The sequence below is a fragment of the Macaca mulatta genome, chromosome 8 (assembly GCF_049350105.2).
Source record: "Macaca mulatta isolate MMU2019108-1 chromosome 8, T2T-MMU8v2.0, whole genome shotgun sequence".
Lineage (NCBI taxonomy): Eukaryota > Metazoa > Chordata > Mammalia > Primates > Cercopithecidae > Macaca > Macaca mulatta.
This window is the reverse complement of record NC_133413.1, coordinates 72,185,004-72,206,899: the sequence shown is the minus strand read 5'-3', so window position 1 is coordinate 72,206,899 and position 21,896 is coordinate 72,185,004. Positions and strand designations below refer to the sequence as shown.

The 21,896-nt window shown below is 38.3% G+C and overlaps 1 protein-coding gene across 41 annotated transcripts in view; it reads left to right on the top strand.

The window, feature by feature from the left end:
- The window catches only part of ASPH (aspartate beta-hydroxylase), a 216,355-nt gene that overhangs the window by 123,453 nt on the left and 71,006 nt on the right, over positions 1 to 21,896 (top strand). For all 41 annotated transcript variants that reach the window (XM_077943677.1, XM_077943676.1, XM_077943679.1 and 38 more), the window contains one exon: positions 17,326 to 17,411. In XM_077943677.1, coding sequence (XP_077799803.1) covers positions 17,326 to 17,411 — 86 coding nt within the window. The remainder of the gene's footprint in view (positions 1 to 17,325; positions 17,412 to 21,896) is intronic.

Here is a 21,896-nt window from a genome sequence, read left to right as displayed (position 1 = left end):
GACGAGGTTTTACCATGTTGGCCAGGCTGGTCTTGAACTCCTGACCTCGTGATCCACCCGCCTCAGCCTCCCACTTGCAAAGGTGTATATTTTGCTATTGTTGCAGGGAGTCTAGAAATGTCATTTAGATCAAGTTGCTTCATACCATTGTTCAGATCTTCTGTATCCTTGCTGTTCTCTCTGCTTGTCCTCTCTACTTGTCCTATTAATTACTGAGGGAGGACTAACAAAGCCTCTGATGGAATTGTGGATTTTCCTATTATCTTTTAAAAATTCTGTTGGGTTTTGTTTAGTGGATTTTAAAGTTCTGTAACTAGGGGAATGAACATTTAGATTATTATGTTCTCTTAATGAATTGACTTCTTTATAATTATGAAATGATCACCTTTATCATTGAGAATATTCTTTGGCCTGAAATCTGCTCTGTTATTCACACAGATAGGCACTTCGGCTCTTTTTTATTGTCCTTTTTATTAGAATGATATACCATTTTCCACTCATTTGCTTTTAACCTATTTGTGTCTTTATATTTGAAGTGTATTTATTGAAGTTACCACATAACTGGCTCTTACTTTTTTATCCAAGCTGAAATTCTTTGGCATTTAATTGGGAGTATTTCTATTTAATGTGATTATTGCTATGATTAGATTTAGATCTATCATCTTGCTGTATGTTTTCTATTTTTCACATTTCTTCTTTGTTCCAATTTTCCTCTTTCACCTTCTTGGCTAAATTTATTCTTAGGGTTTTTTTTTTTTTTTTTTTGTAGCTATTGTAAACAGGATTACTTTCTTGATCTCTTTCCAGCTAGTTTGCTGTGGTGTATAGAAATGGTACTGATTTTTGCATGTTGATTTTGTATCCTGTAACTTTACTGAATTTGTTTATCAAGTCTAAAAGTTTTCTGGTAGAGTCTTTAGATTTTTTTCTATATAAGATCCTGTTATCTGCAAACAGGGCAATTTGACTTCCTTTTTTCCAATTTGGGTGTCTTTTATTTCTTTTTCTTGCCCTTTTGCTCTGGCTTGGACCTCCAATACTATGTTAAACAAGAGCAGTGAAAGCAAACACCTTTGTCTTATTTCAGCTCTTAGAGGAAAGGCTTTCTGCTTTTCCCCACTCACTATGATGTTAGCTGTGGGTTTGTCATACGTGGCCTTTATTATGTTGAGGTGTATTGCTTCTATGCCTAATTTGTTCAGAAGGATGTTGTATTTTATCAAATGCCTTTTCTGCAGCTATTGAGATGATCATGTGGTTTTTGTTCTTCTATCGATGTATTTTTTTTTTATTTTTATATGTTGGAACCATCCTTGCATCTGTGGGATAAATCACACTTGATCATGGCCTGTTATTTTTTAGATGTGTTATTAGATTGACTTTGCTAATATTTTATTAGGGATTTTCGTATTAGGAATATCAGTGTATAGTTTTTTGTTGTTATTGTTGTTGTTGTGTCCTGTTTGGTTGTGGTATCAGGGCAATGCTGTCCTGGTAGAACGAACTAGGAAGAATTCCCTCCTCTTCAATTTTTGGAAATAGTTTGAGAATTGGTGTTAGTTCTTCTTTAAAAGTTTGGTGAAATTCAACGGTAATGCTATCTGGTCCTAGGCTTTTCTTTGTTGGGAGATTTCTGATTCAGTCTCATTACTTGTTACTGGTCTGTTCAGGATTTCTATTTCTTTCTAGTTCAATCTTGTTGGTTGTATGTGCTTAGGAATTTATCCATTTCTTCTAGGCTTTTCAAATTGTTAGTGTATGATTGTTCATAATAGTCTCTGACGATCCGTCATAGTTCTGTGGCATCAGTTAAAATGTCTCATTTTTATTTCTGATTTTATTTATTTGGGTTTCTCTCCTTTTTTTCTTAGTCATTCTAACTAGTAGTTTATCAATTTTGTTTTTCTTTTCAAAAAGCCAACTTTTCATTTCATTGATCTTTTGTAATTTTTTTTTTTTTTTAGTCCCTATTTTGTTTAGTTTTTCTCTGATCTTTATTGTTTGTTTCTTTCTACTAGTTTTAGGTTTGGCTTTTTCTTGATTTTCTAGTTCTTTGAGGTGTGTCATTAGGTTGTTTATTTGAAATCTTTCTACATTTATGATGTAGGTGTTTAGTGCTATAAACTTCCTTCTTAGCACTACTGTATCTCATGGGTTTTGGTATGTCGTGTTTCTATTTCATTTGCTTCAAGTAGTTTTTAAAAAATTTTCTTCTTAATTTTTTCATTGACTCAGTGGTCATTCAGGAGCATGTTGTTTAATTTCCATATATTTGTAAAATTTCCAAAGTTTCTCTCCTTACTGCATTTTTAGTTTTATTTCATTGTGTTCTGGAAGATACCTGATATGCTTTCAATTTTTAAAAATTTGTCAAGACATGTTCTGTGGCCTAACATATGGTCTATCATGGAGAATATTCCATGTGCTGACAAGAAGAGTGTGTATTCTGTAGCTATTGGATATGATGCTCTGGCCATGTAAATGTTCATTAAGTTCATTTGCTCTAAAAGTGAAGTTTAAATCCAATGTTTATTTTGTTGGTTTTCTGTCTAGCCGATCTGTCCAATACTGAGATAGGGGTGTTGAACTTGCCAACTATTATTGTGTTAGAATCTGTCTCTTCCTTTAGAGATAATAATATTTGCTTTATATATCTGGATGCATATATATTTGGAATTGTTATGTCCCCTTGCAGAATTGATCCCTTTATCATTATATAATGGCCTTCTTTGTCTCTTTTTTATAGCTTTTCATGTAAAGTTTGTTTTACTTGATAATAAAAAAGCTACTTCTTTTCACTTTTGGTTTCTATTTGCCTGCATATCTTTTTCTGTCTTTTCACTTTGAGTTTATATGTGTTTCAGGTGAAATGAGTTTCTTGTAGGCAGCATATAGTTGTGGTATGTGTTTTTATCAATTTATCCAGATTATATCTTTTAAGTAAGAATTTAGTTTGTTTACATTCCAGGTTACTATTGATAGGTGAGGACTTATTCCTGTCATTTTGTTAATTGTTTTCTTGTTTTCTTTGTTGTTGTTGTTGTTGTTGTATATCTTTTGTTCCTTTATCCTCTATTGTTTATCATGCAGTTTGGTAGTTTTCTGTAGTTGTAACATTTGGCTCTTGTTTTCTCATTTGTGTGTCTGCTCTACTAGTGAGTTTTATACTTTGTTTGTACTTTGGTGTGTTTTCATGATGGCAGCTATTGTCCCTTTCCTTCCAGATATAGGACTCTGTTAAGCATTTCTTGTAGGGCTGGCTTAGTGGTGATGAATTCTCTCCATTTTTGCTTTCGAAAGACTTTATTTCTCCTTCATTTTTGACGGGTAGCTTTGCTGGATCTGGTATCTTAGCTGGAAATTTTTGTTTTTTCTTTTGGCTCTTTGAAAGTGTCATTTTATTCTCTTCTGGCCTGAATGGTTTCTGCTGAGAAATAAGCTGTTATTCTAATGGGAATTCCATTTTAAATGACTTGATTCTTTTGCTGTTTTTATAATTTTCTCTTTGTCTTTGACTTTTGACAATTTTACTATAATGTAACTTGGAGAAGACCATTTTGGTTGAATTTATTTGGGGATCTTTGAGCTTCCCATATTTGGATGTCTATATTTCTTGCAAGCTTTGAGAAGTTTGAAAGCTATTATTTCATTAAATAAGTTTTATTTGCCTTTGTTCATATCCATAAATTAGGACACTTGGTTATTTGTTCGATTTATGGTGTCATATATATTATGTAATCTTTCTTTTCTTTTCTTTTCTCTTTTCTTGAGACAGGGTCTTGCCATGTTGCCCACACTGATCTTGAACTCCTGAGCTCAAGAGATGCATATGCCTCAGCCTTCCAAAGTGCTGGGATTACAGGCATGAGCCACCATGCCTGGCCCCTTCATTCTTTTTTTTTTTTTTTTTTTTTTTTTTTACTGACTGGATTATTTCAAGTGATCTATCCTCTGGTTCTGAAATTTTCCTTCTGCTCAATCTAGTCTATTGTTGATGGTCTTGATTTTATTTTTAATTTCACTCGTTGAATTCTTTAGTTACAGTTTCAGTTCTTTTAAATGATATCTATCTCTCTACTGAATTTTTCTTTCAGATCATAAATTATTTTCTTAATTTTTTGTATTATTTATCTCTGTTATATCTCACTGAGTTTCTTTAGTGAGATAGATTATTATAACAGAATAATAATGGTATCTTATTCTGATTCTTTTTCTGATATTTCATAATTTCCTTTTCCTCAGAAGCTGTTGCTGGAAAATAATTGTGTTCCCTTGGAAGTCTCATGTCTTCTTCCTTTTTTATCTTCATTTGTCCTTACCTTTGATATCTGTGCATTTGGCATAACAGTCACTTCTTCCAATTTTATGAGTTGGCTTTCATAGGAAAGACTTTTTTTCTGTAGAAATATCTATAATGCTGGTTGTGTAGGACAGTTTGTCTTTGGTTCTGGTCTGGCACAGTAGTGTAGTCTCAGTATGATTTCCTTGGCTGTGTTCAGCATCAGTGGTGTCTATGATTTCCTCAGTGGTTTAGGCTGTGAATTTTAGTGGAGGCTGTGATGAGGCTCTGCGGGGGATTAGGATGCCAGGTGGGCTGGTCCTTGGGCATGCCTGTCTGTGGGCCTCTAGGCAGTGTACATGGGCACTGATGGAGTGGTTCCAGGAGAGCGGACCTTTGGGCCTTCAGAAGGCTTAGTTGGCTGCCAGCAGTGGCTGCAGTGGGCAGGCAGGTCCTCAGGCACCTAGGCAGCATGTATGGTATTGGCTGTGGCAGTAGCAGTGGCAGGCCAACCCTCAGGCTCTCAAGTGGCATGTGCAGGTACCTAGGTCCCCAGGTAGGGTGTACAAGTGGTTGCTTGCAGTAGTGGTGGCAGGCTGGCTGGGCCCATCCTCAGGCCTCTGGAAGGCATGCACAGGTGCCAGTGGTGGCAGATGGGGTGGGTCAGTCCCTAGGCCCCTGGAATATGTGTGTAAGCATTGGTGGTGGCGGGCCATGTGAGCCAATCTCCAGGTTCCCAGACAACATGCACAGGGAGTAGCAGGAGTGGTGCCAGGTAGGACAGGCTTGTTCTCACACTGCCTGACAGTGCACATGAGTGCAGGCTGCACTGAGGGGTGGCGCAGGGGGCAATCCTTACACATCCAGATGGCACACTGGGGTATCCGCGACAGTGGGGGTGGGTGGGGTGGATCTATCTTCAGACCCCCAGACAGCATGCATGGGTGCCTTCTGTGACAGGCTGAGTGGGCCGATTCCCAAGCTTCCAGATGACATGCTTAGGTGCCAAAAGCTATGGCAGTAAACCAGGTGGCCCTGGTTTTTAGGCCCCTGAATGGCAGGTGCCAATGGCAGCGGGTGGGGCAGGCTTATCATTGGGCTTCCTGATGGTGCATCTAGGCCATTCCATTCTTATTTTTATTTCCCTGTGTGTGACATGGCTATTCTCTCTTTCTGCTTTTGTGATCTTTCTTTTATCACTGGTTTGAGAAATGTGATCCCTATCTCTCAGAGATCACTGACCTTTATTACCTGATATACAGTTTCTTGCAAGTCATCATTTCATATATAGTATGGAAATATTTAGAAATGTTACTAAGTTTACTCTCAACCTTAGTATTTGAAGATAACATCCTCCTCTTCTTTAATGTTATTTTTCACTACCTCTCTTTCAGAAAGGCAATGGCTTTGTTTTTCGATAAATAATAGATTTACATCTCTGTTACTGATCTATAATCTCATTTGTCTGTAATGAGAAACCTCCCACTGAAACATGTATTTTCTCTGTTGGGTAATATATCAGAGATAGTTTGTCACTTCATCATCCTGCTATTGCTCCAGTAAACTTAACTATTTCTTACTCTCTGGAGACCAGGATCTTCACAGTTGGGTTATTTGTTGAAAGTTTGTGGTCATCCTATCATGCCTACCACCGCTACTATAAAGCAAGGTTAATCAATTTTGTAATGTCAGGTTTTCACTCTCATAGCACATGGAGAAACTCTAAAGATACTCTTGGGGTTTCTCTCATTGTGATTTTCAAGTTGTATTTAAAGGTATCTACTCTATTTTGGTGAAATCTCAGATGATATCTAAAAAATATGAATTCCATGGAATTTCTTTCTTAAAAGTTATAATAATGAAAGCTAGTCAATATGAGTTCTGAACAAACATCAGTCAAACATATAGATCCTGTTGACATCTAAACAATCAAAAGAAAAATAAGACAGTATCAGACATAGGCTTAAAAATACTGAAATTAATCATTCATATAATATATACAATAGTCCCCCCTTGTCCATACAGAATACATTCCAAGACCCCTTGGTGGATACCTGAAACCTTGGAAAATACCACACCTATATATACTACATATTTTCCTATACATACATACTATGACAAAACTTAATCTATAAATTAGTCACAGTGACAGACTAACAACAATAACTGATAATAGAATAGAAACATTATAACAATATACTGTAATAAAAGTTATGAATGTGGTCTCCCTCTCAAAATACCTTATTGTATTGTACTCAGCTATTTTTGGACTATTGTAGACCATGTGTAACTGACACTGTGAAAAGCAAAACAGTGGATAAAACGGGATTCCTGTACTAATCTTTACATATAGCTGAAATGTTGCAGAGCAAAATCACCTGTAGCAATTTTTTTGGTACTGGGGTTTGGGAACATCTGTTCTGTTTCAGGCTCTTTAGGAGACACTGATGCAAGCTGGGCTGAGAAATTATTATTTCATTTGACATCACTGGGAAATCAGTATTTCATAGCAACAGTTATTTAAAGATGATGTTAGATAATTTTAAGCATCATTTAAGCAAAAGTAATAAATTTGGGTGATATTTTCTAAAGTATTTTTAAATCAGTTCCCCATTTAAAAAATGTGTTGTGCAAATAATTTAACATTCCTTGATGACTGGAGACTATAATGCTTATTTTAATGAACATCAGTTATAATACCATGCAGTGATGCTTTTGGGGACTGTTGAAGTGTTTGGCATCATTTACGTCTACACAGTTTAACCCATGTTGTAGTGCTATTTAAGCTGGGTTTATTTCAGGTTTATTTCTGATTTCTGACTTTCTTACTTTCAGTCTGTCAGCTTGTATCTGCTGCTGAGTATATACCTGCTTCAAACAACCCTCACTCCATCTTGTTAGCTTGTTACCTGTAATAACTTAAGAGCTAGAGAAACAGAACACCAAGATTATTAGAATTTTATCTAAAATAACATTTGAGGAAGGTGGCTATTCTCTCATGGAACAGTGTGTGTGGGGATAAGATTCAGTGTCTGGCACTGCTGCTGGTGAGGCTGCGGACTGCTTTGGCACTGAAGGGCTTTCTGTTATGTCTAGAAAACACATCACTTAGCATCTCTAAAATTTCTAATTTAACATATGGGGTCACATCTGTTAAAGGATTATTACTCTAGAAGGGGAGTGATGTATAATTTATAAAAATAACCCTATGGGGAGACAGCCAACTACATGTAATAACCTGGAATACTTGCTGTCTCCATTGAATGCTCCCAGCAGAATCTCACGTTATTTCAGTAGTGGGAGCAGATGAAAACAATTGCCCTTTATATACTGTTTACTGGGTTGTATTAGTTAGCATCTCTCCGTGAAAAATATTTGTTAACTGTTTGGTTTAAGCTTTGAATATTGACCTCCTGCTAGTATATAGTTGATATTTAATTCTGAAAAACACATAAGTCCATTATTCTTAGCTGTAGGAGGCAAGAAAGGGTGTGCCATCCTTGGTAAGAGTGTCTTTCAAGAGTTGCCCAAATTTACTTATTCTTCCGGTAATACCTATAGAGTAGATAGTGTTAGAGAAAAAAGCCTCAGAAGGGGCTATTTTTGGATCAAACACATTAGCTTTTCTTTCTCACATGGTGATAATACAAACAAAGGCTCCTGCCAGAAGCACCTCCATGACTGTCTACATATTGGGTTTCTCAACAGCAAATAGCATGTCTCTCTCTCAACATGAGAGCAGATTTATTTCCGACCCCAGTGTGAGGCATCGCAGTAGGGAATACCTTGCACAATTCCCACTTTTAAATGAAAGAGAAAATAACTGAGGGCTCCTACCCACGTCCCCCGCCTGTAGGAACACTCATAGATTCAGGGTTGCTTTTCCTGTGATTAGCAGATAGCATTTCATCAAAAATTCTAACATGGGATTCTTGAATTCTTGCATGTTTTCTTCTTTTTTACCCTTTGCCTTAATTTAGAGCTTTACCTCACTGTCAGACAAATGTAGAGTGATGTTTCTTTTATTGAAATCTATCGGTGATTTTAAAAAGAAAAGCAGAATTAACTTCCAATTCTAATAAAGGAAGATTAAAATAAGCAGGGATCCTATCTTGGGTTAACTGTTAATTGCTATGAATAATATTGCAGTAAGGTTGCTTTATATGATGACTTTGAAGCTTCACACCACATCTTAGTCAGATATGAGCACCTTTTTCTTTAATATCTTATTTTAGTCTTACTTTTCCTTCCCTTAAATTGTTTTGCTTTTTAGATTATTTTTCATCAAATTCCACCTTTAGATTACCATAGCCAAAAGCAATATTTAATGTTTTATGTGATCCTGCTTAAAAATACGTACTAGAGTTTGGGAAGCAGGGGAAGTTTAGCATGACCTCAAAGCTCTTTAATCCTTTGTTGACTCAAAATCCAAACTGAATACAGGTGTAGTGTGATAAAGTTATTAGTTGCCCAAAATCTCTGCCAGGGAAATGTCTGATCATAGAAAAAATCTGATCTTTTTAAAAAATTAACTGCTTAAATATTTATTTAAAAGAGTCAGGAACATTTCCCATTTAATAAGAACAGAATTTTAAAGTAACTAAAAATAAGATACTATAGATGAAAGTCATAATTAACATTTATATGATGTTTTATGCTCCATGACTTTCCTTTACAGTAGTAGGAAGTAGGTCAGATATTCTCCCCATTTCATGGATGAAAAAAACAAAGGCTCAACAAAATTAAGCAAGCTGCCTCAGAAGTAGCGGAACTGAGGCTCACAGACTGGCCTCTGGGCTTGTACTCTGGTCCTTCTACCAAGCCAGGATGTGTCTGTGTAATGTCTAAATGCTACGTCTTGAGACACAAAATGAAGGAAAATTACTATAGTTATTTAACTGCGTTTATCCTTACAGACAAGTAATACAAAGTTCAACTACTTCCTTTACACAAATAATACTTATACTAATACTTAATTTCACTATGTCATCACCCTTAAAACTCTTAGGAACACCCTAGTTTCTTGACTTCTGGGCCAGATGCCAAAGATACAGCAAAATGGTTAAGAGTACAGACATTGGAGTCTACTGGAGACAACCCCAAGCTTCAGTCTTGGTGCCTACTGTTTACAGTTTGTGCACCTTGGGTGAGTCACACATGTCTAGAAGGCTTAAGTGATCAATAAATGTCAGCTATTATTATCAGCACAGAATTGCTAAACCATTAAGCAGTGACTCAGAACATAACAGCAAGCTGCTTTGGGAAGGTTTTGTTATTCTAAAATTAGCGGGACCTTGCAATCCAAGAATTTACTGTTAGTTGTGCCTTGTATTCTGCCATGTGTGTCCCCATTTGCTCAAATACTGAAAAACCTACATGGAATAAGATGTAGAATAAATGTCAGTGTTCCCTACAAGATCTTCAGTGGGGATTATGGTACAAGGATCTTGCTTCTTTTTTTTTTTTTTTCAAATCTTCCTCTTCAGGCCCCTCCATTATTGTCTATTGAAACTTTTTGGATTTGAACTCTTTATAAAGCAAGCAACTCTCAGGTCATTTTCTGTCATGGTTGTTTATAATTTTCTGATTTTTTTAAAGACAGCTGATATGCCCAATTACAAATCGACATTGCCATATCCCCTTCTAGAATGTCTTGATTCATTCATGCCTGCATGCATTCATGCCTTTAGAAACATGAAAATTTGTTGAGGATTTTCTATAGGACAGGCCGTGTGCCAAATGCTGGAAGTAAATTGTAAGTCACACAGTTCAGAAATTAACAATCCAGCAAGGAGATTAAATAAGGACCTTAATTTAACTCTCCCTCTGTGTGTGTGTGTGTGTGTGTTTATGTGTGTGTGCGTGCGCGTGTTCCAGCAAGAGGAAGGTAAGAGTGAGGGGGGAGATTTTGAGCGAGCACTGTGTATATACTGACAGCATAAACACAGCCTGAAGAGTTCACTATTTCTAGAAATAGTAATGAACACAGTAGTAATAGTAATAGAATGTTATATGACCATAGGAGAGATTCTTTTCCGCCTAAAGATGTCTTAGACTTGATAGAGGAAATGACATTTAAACTAGGTCTCAACAGTTAAAATATAGAATATTCTTTGGTAGAAATAAAGGAAAGGGTTTTCCAGGAAGATAAAACACCATGAGAAAAATCACAGAAGTGTCAATGTTCATGCCATATTCGAGAGTCTATAGAAAGGAAATTAATAGAAGAGGAAAATGGAGATTAGGGGCCAATTTGTGAAAGGCAAAAGCTGGTTCAAAGAAATGCAACTGTGCAAGAGCTCAAGGTGCACATTATTTTCCTTGAATAAGTATAGCATTTCAGACGGGCTGGTAGGAGAAATATGCACACACACACACACACACACACACACACACACACAAACACACAGAGGGAGAGTTAAATTAAGGTCCTTATTTAATTAGCCATAAAAAATTGTATCAGAAGCAAAATGGCAGCCCAGGGCAGATGCTATGTCCCTTTCATGGCTTCCCTGGCCATCTAGAGTCCTTCATTGGTACAGATGGGAGCCACAGTTTTCCACTCTCTGTCTTGCGTGTTTTCAAAAGCCCAGTTCTTGCTATGCCACTGCTCTTTTGTAGTCAGTATGTATATCCTCTCTTGAAAAAACTTTATACTCCCAGAGCATGCACTTTGGATTCTACTGGCCCTTGAAGCAGGCTCAGCATCAATAAAGTTCCTTCCTCAGACATGCAGAGAAAGCAAGTCAGTGTCTGGGATCCCTGAGCAATATCTATACCTTCAGCTTTCCAAAATTCTAGAAAGCTCAGATTTTTATTGTAAGAAAATTTATGTTATGGCACCAAACCCTAGCATCCAACCAGGAGAGGAATTTTAGCCTTTCACATTAAAAACAAAACAAAACAAACAAACAAAAACAACCTAATAATAAAGATTCAAGTTCCTGATTGTGATTGAGTTACAAAATAAATACTCTCTCCTCTGCCCAGAATGCTTCCTCTCCCTGGGTATACAGAAGTTTTTAGTTTCCCCTTCCAAGAAGGCTTCCCTTCCAAACAGTAGCACTCCTCATTCACCCTTATAATTGCACACATTCCTCTAACTACTAATTATTCAGTTATGTCTTCCCCAAAAGACTACAACCTCCTTAAGAAAGATCCTGTTGAATTCTCAGAACCTCACACAGTTTTTGGAAAACAGGCATTTTAACAAATTCTTGAGTGAATAAACAAGTCGATGAACAAGATGGGCTCTAATCCACAGTCCTAGGTCTCCCTCCACTGTGGGCAGAGTGACACGCTGAGGAACGGCCAGTGTTTTGATGTAGTTCAAGAGTAGGGTGCTTGGAAGGCTAGTGACTAGGAAGAAAGAGGACAGTCTAGAGTAGAAAAGGTAGCTGGGATGTTAAATACAAAAAAAAATTCCAATGTAATTGAGGGCCTAGCTAGGTCTAGATTCACATGTTGGGTTTTTTCCTTTTTTTGTGCAGGTAAGTGTGTCTTAAACATGGGTGAGTGAATTGCCTCCCAACAGATTTTTGGAGAGTTTCAAACTAAATTTAATTTCATTTTTGAAAAGGATACTGTTTTTATTCCCAAGAGTTTTTCATATTATTACGCCTACATAGTAAGAATCTTCACTGAGAATCATGGAGCTTATCTTTGCCTTGTGACTTTTTTTGTTATAAGTCAGGTTCATTAAGGAGTAATTTACATACAGTAAAATTTACCTTTTATAGTGTGCATTCTATGAGTTTTGGCTTATGTATATACATCTAGATGCAGTTTATCCACCACAACTAACATATAGAACTTTGCAACCCCCCAAATTATTTTGTGCCCTTTGTAGTTATCCCCTTTTCCCACCCAGCCTCTGAAGCCACTTACCTGTTTTCTGTCACTACAGTTTTCAGATTTCCAGGATGCTATCTAAATGGAATTAGTCAGTAGTCTTTTGGACTAGGCCACTTTCACTTAACATAATGCATTTAAAATTCATCCATATTGTTGCAGGTACTGGTGTTATTGCTGGGTAGTTTTTCATTGTATGGATATACCACAGATTGTTTTCATTCACCAGTTGATGGACATTGGGTTTTCTCTACTTTGGGGCTGTTGTGAATAACCCTGTGGTGAATATTTGCATACAAGTCTTTGTGTATGTCTTCATGATTTATGTTTTCATTTTTCTTGAGTCCATAATTAGGAGCAGAATTGCTAGGAGGGCATCCCAGTGAGTTTAATTTCTATTTCTTATGTTCTAGGGATCTATGGGTGTGTTTTCAGCAATGTAATGACATGAATAAATTGTGTTTCAGAAAGAACCTGAGAACAAGGTAGAACATAGGAACAGACTGGAGTCAGGGAGACTAGTTAGGAAATTGTTGCTTTTCAGTATACCTTGTAGGAGAAATTGCTGTTTTCTTCACTGTTTTCAGTGGAATGGGTATAGGACATAGAGTAATATGAAGATTCTGTGTCTGTTTTTATTGATGATCAACTTCTCCCCATGGACTGTGGTATAAAAACAACTTCCATGAACTAAGTGGAAACGAAAAGGAGTCAGCATAATTTTTATATCTACAAATGCATCACTAGTGTTTTCCTCCTACCTTCAGCTATCCTTTTATTTTCCTTCTTTTCCATTTTATTTGCTCTTAATATTTCAACCATAGCATGGCAAGGGAAGTAAGGATTTGAAATGTAAGTGTTCCTTTTTCTTTTCTTCTTTGTGCTTTTGAAAAAGGGCCAACCACTTGTAATGGCAGTGATTTAAAACAAACAAACAAACAAACAAACAAACTTTAATTTATATATAGCATAGATAGCTTTCTCCTAAACCATTTTGAAAGATCCAAATTCAACAAAATTAATAATTCTTTCTAGTACCTTATAGGTGTACTTCAAAAGACTATGAACATAATTTAAATACAGAAAATTAGAAGCACAGGCCTTTTCAGTTCAAAGAGACCTTAAGAGAAGCAGCCCACATCACCCATTTGTAGGTGAGAAAGCTGAGGCCCAGAGTGCTGGACAGAGTTCACCAGAGTCCTGTCACCAACCTGAATGAGGACTCATTATTTCTATAGCTAGAACATGTGCCTCCCCAGAATGAGAAGAAAGAGTGAGTCTGTGGTTTCTAACAGTTGGAAAATTGCCTCAGGCTTTCTGTGTACTTAAAAATAGTCAGGATAAAATTTGAATTTCAAAGAGAGTTTCAATAGTTAGAAGCTATCAAATATGAAGATATATGAAAAGATAGAACATGGTGACATGCTGTGAGATTTTTAATATTTTGTCTATTTTAGTGCTGTTATTGAAATATTGTGACACTAAGATACAGCATTGCTCATTAACAAACATGTAATTTTGCTGCTGACTGTTTTGGATGTCCTAAACTGCCAGTTTTTAGTTTCTTATAAATAAATATCATTTTAACTTGAATTTTATAACACAAGAGACATGTTGGGGAAAACTAGTGATGCCCGCAGTGAAACTGTCTACTCAGGTGCACACCAGGCTTTCCTGGAGGTCTCACTGTCATTCTGTTGATAGACACTTCTACAAAAGCAAAATGAACAATTGGGAGACATAAGTCTGTGCTGAGATGACAAGGCATGAGCTCCTACCACCATCAATCTGTGTCACAGTGAAATGTCTATTCATTTTCCACGTCAGCATATATGGTAACATATAATGGCATGCAGTTTAAAGCTCATTATTCACTATTTTTTCAGTCTCTGCCTTAGACACATATAGCTTTCAACAATATAGGGATTAGGGTTTCTGGGAGGAGAGAGGAGGAAGGTCGAAAAAATATAATAGAAGATCGTAGCAATTTTTTACAAATGCATAAGTAATTAAAAGGTGATCAGAGTGTCAGCTTTATTACTTAATGAAAGTTGAATTGAAAGGTGGGGTTTGGATAACCAGGAATAACAGATTTCTTAATACTGAGCCCCAGAATTGGACATACCCACCGCTCCACACAGCATGGAGCAGCCGTAGTTCTTCCATGTGAGAGCCTCTTTCACAGCTCTGCTCAGCACGAATGCTCTCAGAAGGTCATCTCAGCTCAGCTCAGCATGTATGCTCTTGAGAGGTTGGGAAGGAGTGAAACTGAACTTCAAGTTCCTTCCGCCAATTCAGCAAGTGGATTAAGTCACATCACCTCCCCTGTAGGGAGAGGTAGGAGACTAAGGGTTTTGGAGAATCTTCCCTCTTCTTCAGAAAAAAGAAATAAGTATCCCCTTCTTTCCATGTGGATGAGAGAGGGGAGGGGTCAAAGTAACTAACCCTTTTGGAGCCTCAGTGGTCTTATCCATGTAGTTAAATTCCCTGTATTCAGGAAGTTGAGAAAATAAAAGATATCTAGGTATAGTGGTGGCCCGTTGACTGGCGCAGAGTGAGTGCTAAAAAGATAGTAGTGATTCCATTCCATCTTCCTTAGGATGATTCCATGTGTTCTTCTTTGCCCTTATTTTGGTTGCCTTTTATAACCAAGTTTCTGATTTGGACAACCAAGTGTCATTCTCTGCAATAAAGTTAATATGAAAAAGAATAGATGTGTGAGGAATCGCAAATTATAATTTTTATTTACTGAGTTTGAGGCATGTATCAGTAGGTTCTTGGATTTATAATTTTCATGATGCAGGAGAAAATGAACTACTTGATTTGTAGCTCAGTTGGAAAATTAAATAGTTAAAGCTGCTACAGAGACTGAAGACTGACCCTGAAGAATATAACATCTCAAGGAGCAGCAAAGAGAAGAAGTTACAGAGGCAAGAAAGAGAAATTCAAGAGGCTCGAGAATGAGGAGGAAAACTGTGAGACTGGGCAACATAAAAGTCAAGGAAAGGGATCATCTAGGAAGGAGGAGGGCATCAACCATGTCAAATGCTGTAGAGGGGCCAGGTAAAATAGGAAGAAATAGAACAAATAGATGTGCAGAAAGCCGTAGCCATTATTATAATAGCTCTCAGGTACTGAGCACTTACTGCATGCCAGGCACTGTGTTAAATGCTTCACATACTATATTGATTTAACCCTCAAAAACACCCCTAATTTTATAGAGAGGGTAAGTGAGACCCAGAAAAGTTTAGTGCCAGCTTGGCTTAGGTCACAGAGCTTGGAGGTGACAGAGCTAGGACTCAGACCCTTGCCATCTGATGCTTAACCCCACAGCCCTCCCTCCTCTGGAAGACTTGCTTCTGCCCATGTGGTAGGTGAGGAAGCCAAAGTGCTGACAGGAAACATGACAAAGATGTGCCCCCCGAGGGGAGGGGAGGGAGCATGGCAAGTAGAGGAGGGTAGGCTGAGGTTTGTCTTGGTTTGTTTGTTTGCTGTTAGATGGCAGAAATTTTGGCGTTATATAATGCATTATTAAATTCCCATCGGGGGCACATGAGAGATCAAGAGAGCGAGGAGACATTCAGAAGGCACAGGACAGGTGTGTGTTGGCGGGGAGGGGACCTTAGAAAGAAGAGTCCCTCTTCCTTTGTGACAAGATAGGGAAGAAGCTATTACGTCTGTAGGTTTATTGTCAGACTATTGAGGAAGTTCTCTTCTGATTGTTTTAATTCCTCTCTATCCCGCTTTGCCCCCTTCCCTGCCACCACTCCTCTTCTCCAGAACGTTGTACTTACCCTTCAAGCTTCCACTCTTGTCACTTGGGGCTTCCAAGAAGTGCTCTGCATCCATCCACTCTGCAGGCACTGCCAGTTGTGCACCAGCAGGACTGGCCCTCTCACCTGCTGGGTGTGCCTTGCCTTCGGGAGAAGGGCTCCTGTTTGCTGGGTGCTGAGGTTGTGCACAGAGCCAAAAACTGTTTGCTAAGTAAGCATAAATGGATTCAGCCTGCATTTAAGACATGGTACCACCCTGCAAGAGTTAGGACTAAGATAAGTGCATGAAGGATTATAACAAAACCCCTAGTGGCAAGGACCACAAAACAGAGATATGCAGGGTGCAGTGGACTTAAGGACGCACACAGTGGAGCAGGGGACTAAGTACTGTGTGGGTGATTTCAGGAGAAACTTTATAAGGAGTGTGGTTTTGAGCTCATTGTTGAAAGATAGGCACTTTTTTCACAGAAGAAGATAAAGCACAGGCTTTTTATTTAAATGCAGTAGCATAAGAAATAGCACGGGTTGGGCACAGTGGCTCATGCCTATAATCCCAGCACCTTGGGAGGCCAAGACAGGAGGATCGCTTGAGGCCAGGAGTTCAAGACCAGCCTGGGTGACATAGTAAGACTCTGTTTAAAAAGAAAAAAAGAAGAAGAAAAAAGGAAGGAAGGAAGAAAGGAAGGGAGGGAGGAGGGGAGAGAGGGAGAGTGGGAGGGAGGGAGAGAGAGAGGAGAGGGAGGGAGGGATGGGAGGGGGAAGAGGGGGAGGGAGGGAGTGAGGAAGGAAGGAAGGAAGGAAGGAAGGAAGGAAGGAAGGAAGGAAGGAAGGAAGGAAGGAAGGAAGGAAGGAAGGAAGGAAGGGCACAAAGAGCTTATTTGGGGAACATGGGGCAGTCTATTTTGGCTGAAATATGGAACATAGCTGGGTGGTCAGTCCAGGATGCACTGGAAGGGCCTTGAATGCTAAACGAAGAAATTCTGTTTTACTTGACTTCTTTGAGAGGAGCCTTCCATTTTCATCTTTATCTGTATCAGAAAAAGTTGTGAACATATTCAAAAACTATTTTAAACAATCTTTTGGACATAGCCAAGAAGTTGATGATGAGAGTTTAGAAGTCATACCCACCATTTACATCCCAGAAACCAAGCCAGTATCCTGGAGAGTTTCAGTATAGTATCCCCCCACTCCCCCAGGAACATATAGTAGCAGATAGGTAAGGGCTGCGTTGTCTTCCTGGGCAGTCACTGGCTTCATCACATCATCTAGGGGGGAAAATGGAAGGCGAGCCTGCAGTGTGCCTTCTCCTGCAGGTCTATGGTAGAGACCAACATCAGGTTTCCCACTACTTGTAAATTGTTATGCTTAATAGCTATTTCCAGCCAAAAAAAGTTAAAAATAAAAATCTCTTTTTTCTTTCAGTTAAGAAAAAGAAGCCTAAACTTTTAAATAAATTTGATAAGACTATTAAAGCTGAACTTGATGCTGCAGAAAAACTCCGTAAAAGGGTAGGTTGATATTTTTGTGCAATGATTTTGTTGTTAAATAAACTCAGGCGTTACTCTTGATTTGTTAAAAAATAATAAGTGTAAAAGAAACAACAGTTGAATAGAGTGCATTTTCCCCCAGGCACGTGAACATTCCACATGAAATGAATCAGATGGAAGAGAATTGCCACCACATGGCCAAAGAGAAATAGAACTTTCCTTCAAGCCAGCCAATGTGGGTGTCAGCCTACCTCCATCACATTCTAGTTATGTAGCTTTGGGGAAATCACTTGGCCATTCTGGGTGTTCGTTTTCTTAAAGATATGAGAATGATAAATACTTTTTCTACCTCTGATTGACTTGTTTAAAGATCAATTTAAAGATCAAATGAGAATTTTTTTTTTTGGACAGAGCCTCTGCCCAGGCTGAAGTGCAATGGCACAATCTCGGCTAACTGGAACCTCTGCTTCCTGAGTTTGAGCAATTCTCCTCCTGAGTAGCTGGGATTACAGGTGCTCACCACCATGCCTGGCTAATTTTTGTATTTTTACTAGAGACAGGGTTTCACCATGTTGCCCAGGCTGGTCTTGAACTCCTGACCTCAAGTGACACACCCATCTCAGCCTCCCAAAGTGCTGGGATTACAGGCATGAGCCATAAATGACATTTTAAAAATAACAACACTGTCAAGTGTCATAGAAGTGAAAGTTTATAATTTTATAGCTCTCTGATGCAAGAAAAGAAGAAGACATTCTTCTTACTTAGGGTTAACCTCATGCACCTCCAGGTTTTTAGGGTAACTTATTTATGTTTTAATTTATCAATATATTTGAAATATTACTTGCATTTCTTTATAGATATTACAATTTTGAAAACAATAAATCGAAACTGGATTTAAGTTACTTGTTCCCTTACCTTGGTCATATCATCTAATTATCGGGTGCAAAAATATTTATTATAAGGTATTTAATCATATCTTCAATTAATCATCTTGTTTTTGGCGAAAATTTGTTTCTCTACTCTGCACTTGAATGTAGACTCTGTAATGTTCATTACTTTTCCTGTTAGGCTTTGTAATCAGTAGACATTGACTGCAATAAAAAAAGGAATAAGCGGACTTAAGTAAACAAACAACAATAAAAACACTCGTTAGGAGCTAAAATGAGACAAGAATGTACGTCTGCATGTTTATTGAAAGTGTACCAGCGAGCGTAAAGGCTTTTGGAACTGCCGTTAGGTGAGACTCCAAAGGCAAGGTTTGCCAATAAAAATATAGTAACTCCAAAGAATATTGCAGCAAAGTCATTGTTCACTTCCCTTAAATCTAACCACGTGGAATGATTCCTACTTTCTGATAGTAAACAAGAAAGTTAACTGTCTTGTTTAACTTTATAAAGTGAAGCCATCTACTGTTTGTGGTCAGTTTGTATTTCTTAATAGAACTGAAGCAATAATTTTTTTCTGCCACCTCCTTTGGCAACCTCTACTTTCTCTATACTAAATGTCATATATAAAAATGGGAGTGCCTACTGCACAGGTAACTTTCAGTGTAAAAAACATGTGAGCAGCTTTAGAGAAGGATTTTAATGTAATTATATGAATGATAAAGGAGGGCGCAGTTATGGAGTATTCTGCAGTGTTGCTCCTTTGAAGTTATGTTTTTCTCAAGGAGCATCTTGAATTTATACCAGGGAAATAAAAGAGGAAGAAGTAGCCACATATACAATTCTTGCTTCTGAAACAACAGGAAGCTGTGTTATTGACTGACTCATCAACATAATTCAGTCTTTTAGGGTTGTTTTTATGGCTAGTATTTTCAGAGGATGCACCTTAGTGCGCTGGACCAGCCGAGGCCAACTAACACACACCCCACACAGAGCCAGTGAAGCCTCAGTTCACACTTCAGGCTCAAGGACTGTGTTACATGAAAGTATGTGTTCGCTTTTTATCCCCCCAGAAAAGTATAGATCAGATTATATTCCAATCCTCTATTTTTAAAAAATATATATTTATTGTTTAAAATGCTTTCCTACCTCTAGAAAAAGGGGTTGAAATGATATACTGAAATGTATTTGCTTATTTGTTGGAATCATTTATTATTACAGTATTTTAAGTGATTTTTTTAAAAGGTGGGGAGGGAGTAAAGAAAATGTAATCACACGCCTGAAAGTTCACACCACTGGCTCTAAACCATGCTAGGAATGAAGTCAACAATTCCTCGAGGGACAACATGGAAAATAGAATCAGAAGATAAGATTAATATTGTTCATCAGAAGAGCTGTTCTGCTCCAAGTCCAGAGAGAAACATTTGGCTGTAGATCTTCATAAAAAAGGTATACTGATGGATGCAAAACTTCCTGCTTACTCCCTGACATCATACCAGTGGATTATTCTACCATGCAGCTGCAGGAATGTATTTCATTGTCCTTCAGCACAGCCCATTGGCCTCATGCCAACACAGTGTGGCCCACATACATGTCTCTCCCATGAACCGTCTTGGTCCTAGGACAACATTATAAGCTATGTTGAGAAACAGATAATTTTCAGGCAATTCTTCAAACATTGTGTGTCTTGCAATTGAGTTTTTAAATAAGAATTGAACCACAGTGTTAGGAGCTATACAAGAACTTAGGGAAGGGAAATTCTTTCAGACTAAAAGCAAACACACTTACTTTGCCAGCCAACTGAAGTGAAAGCAAGACTGATGGCCCCTCAGCAAAGTCACACAGCCTCTGTCTTGCAGGGATTCAAAGAATGCCACAGACAGAGCCAAAATATCCCATTATTTTAACAACCTTGACAGTCAAGCAGGAATATCACACCTTATCAAATTTGTTATGAACATTGTTATTCTTATGTTTTAAGTCTGATATTAGTACATTTAGCACAATTATCATTGAAATAGCTTTGACATTTGCAATTTAAGTTGCATAGGGTGCATACTAGGCTGAAAATAGACCTCCAAAAGATATGTGTCTGGAACCTGTAAATGTTATGTTATTTGGGAAAAGGACCTTTGCAGATGTGATTAAGGACACTGAGATAGAGAGATTATCTCGGATTATCCAGTTGGGCCTTAAATGCAATCATGTTTCCTCATAAGAGAGGGACAGAGAGAAATTTGATGCAAACAAAATAAAAAGGAGCACACACAGGGGAGAAAGAAAGCAGTATGAAGACAGAATTAGATATTGGGGTGATCTGTCCACAAATCAAGAAAAACTGGGAATAGACAAGGACAAATATTCCCGTAAAACCTCTGGAGAGAACACAGCCCTGCCACCATCTTGATTTCAGCTGAGAGAAACTAATTCTGGAAATCTCTTCTGCAAAACTGCAAGAGAACAAAGTTCTCTTGTTTTAAGCTATCAAGTTTGTGATAGTTTATCACAGAGGCCATAGAAGAGTAACACAGATTTCAATACTGGGCCTGCAGGTGCACAGAAATCAAGAGTTGAGGTTTGGGAAGCTCTGCCTAGATTTCAGAGGATGTGTGTTGAATTGCCCGGATGTCCAAGCAGAATTTGCAGCATGGGTGGAGCCCTCATGGAGAACCTCTGCTAGGGCAGTGGAGAAGGGAAATGTGGGGTTGGAGCCCCCATATAAAGTCCCCACTGGGGCACTGCCTAGTAGAATTGTGGGAAGAGAGCCACCATCCTACAGACCCCAGAATGGTAGATCCATCGACAGCTTGTACTGTGTGCCTGGAAAAGCCTCAGACACCTAACACCAGCCCATGAATGCAGCTGGAAGGGAGACTGTATCCTCCAAAGCTGCAGGGGTGGAGCTGCCCAAGACCATAAGAGCCCACCACTTGTATCAGCGTGACCTGGATGTGAGACATGAAGTCAAAGGAGATGATTTCAGAGCTTTAAAATTTAATGACAGCCACACTGGATTTCAGACTTGCATGGAGCTTGAAGCCCCTTTGTTTTGGCCAATTTCTCCCATTTTGAAAGGGAGTATTTATCCAATACCTGTACCCCCATTGTATCTTAGAAGTAACTGATTTGCTTTTGATTTTATAGGCTCCTAAGTGGAAGGGACTTGCCTTGTCTCAGATGAGACTTTGGACTTGGACTTTGGGTTTATGCTGGAATGAGTTAAGCCTTTGGGGGATGGTTGTAAAGGCATGATTCTGTTTTGAATTGTGAGGACATGAGATTTGGGAAGGATCAGGGGTGGAATTATATGGTTTCACTGTGTCCCCACCCAAATCCCATCTCAAATTGTAATCCCCATAATCCCCATGTGCCTAGGGACATACCTGGTGGAAGGTGATTGGATCAAGGAGGCAGTTTCCCCTATGCTGTTCTCATGATAGTAAGTTCTCATGAGATCTGATGATTTTATAAGGGGCTCTTCCCCCTTCACTCCTCACTCTTCTCTCTCTTGTTACCATGTGAGGAATATCCTTGCTTCTTCTTTGCCTTCTGCCATGATTGTAAGTTTCCTCAGGCCTCCCCAGCCGTGTGGAACTGTGATTCAATTAAACCTCTTTCCTAT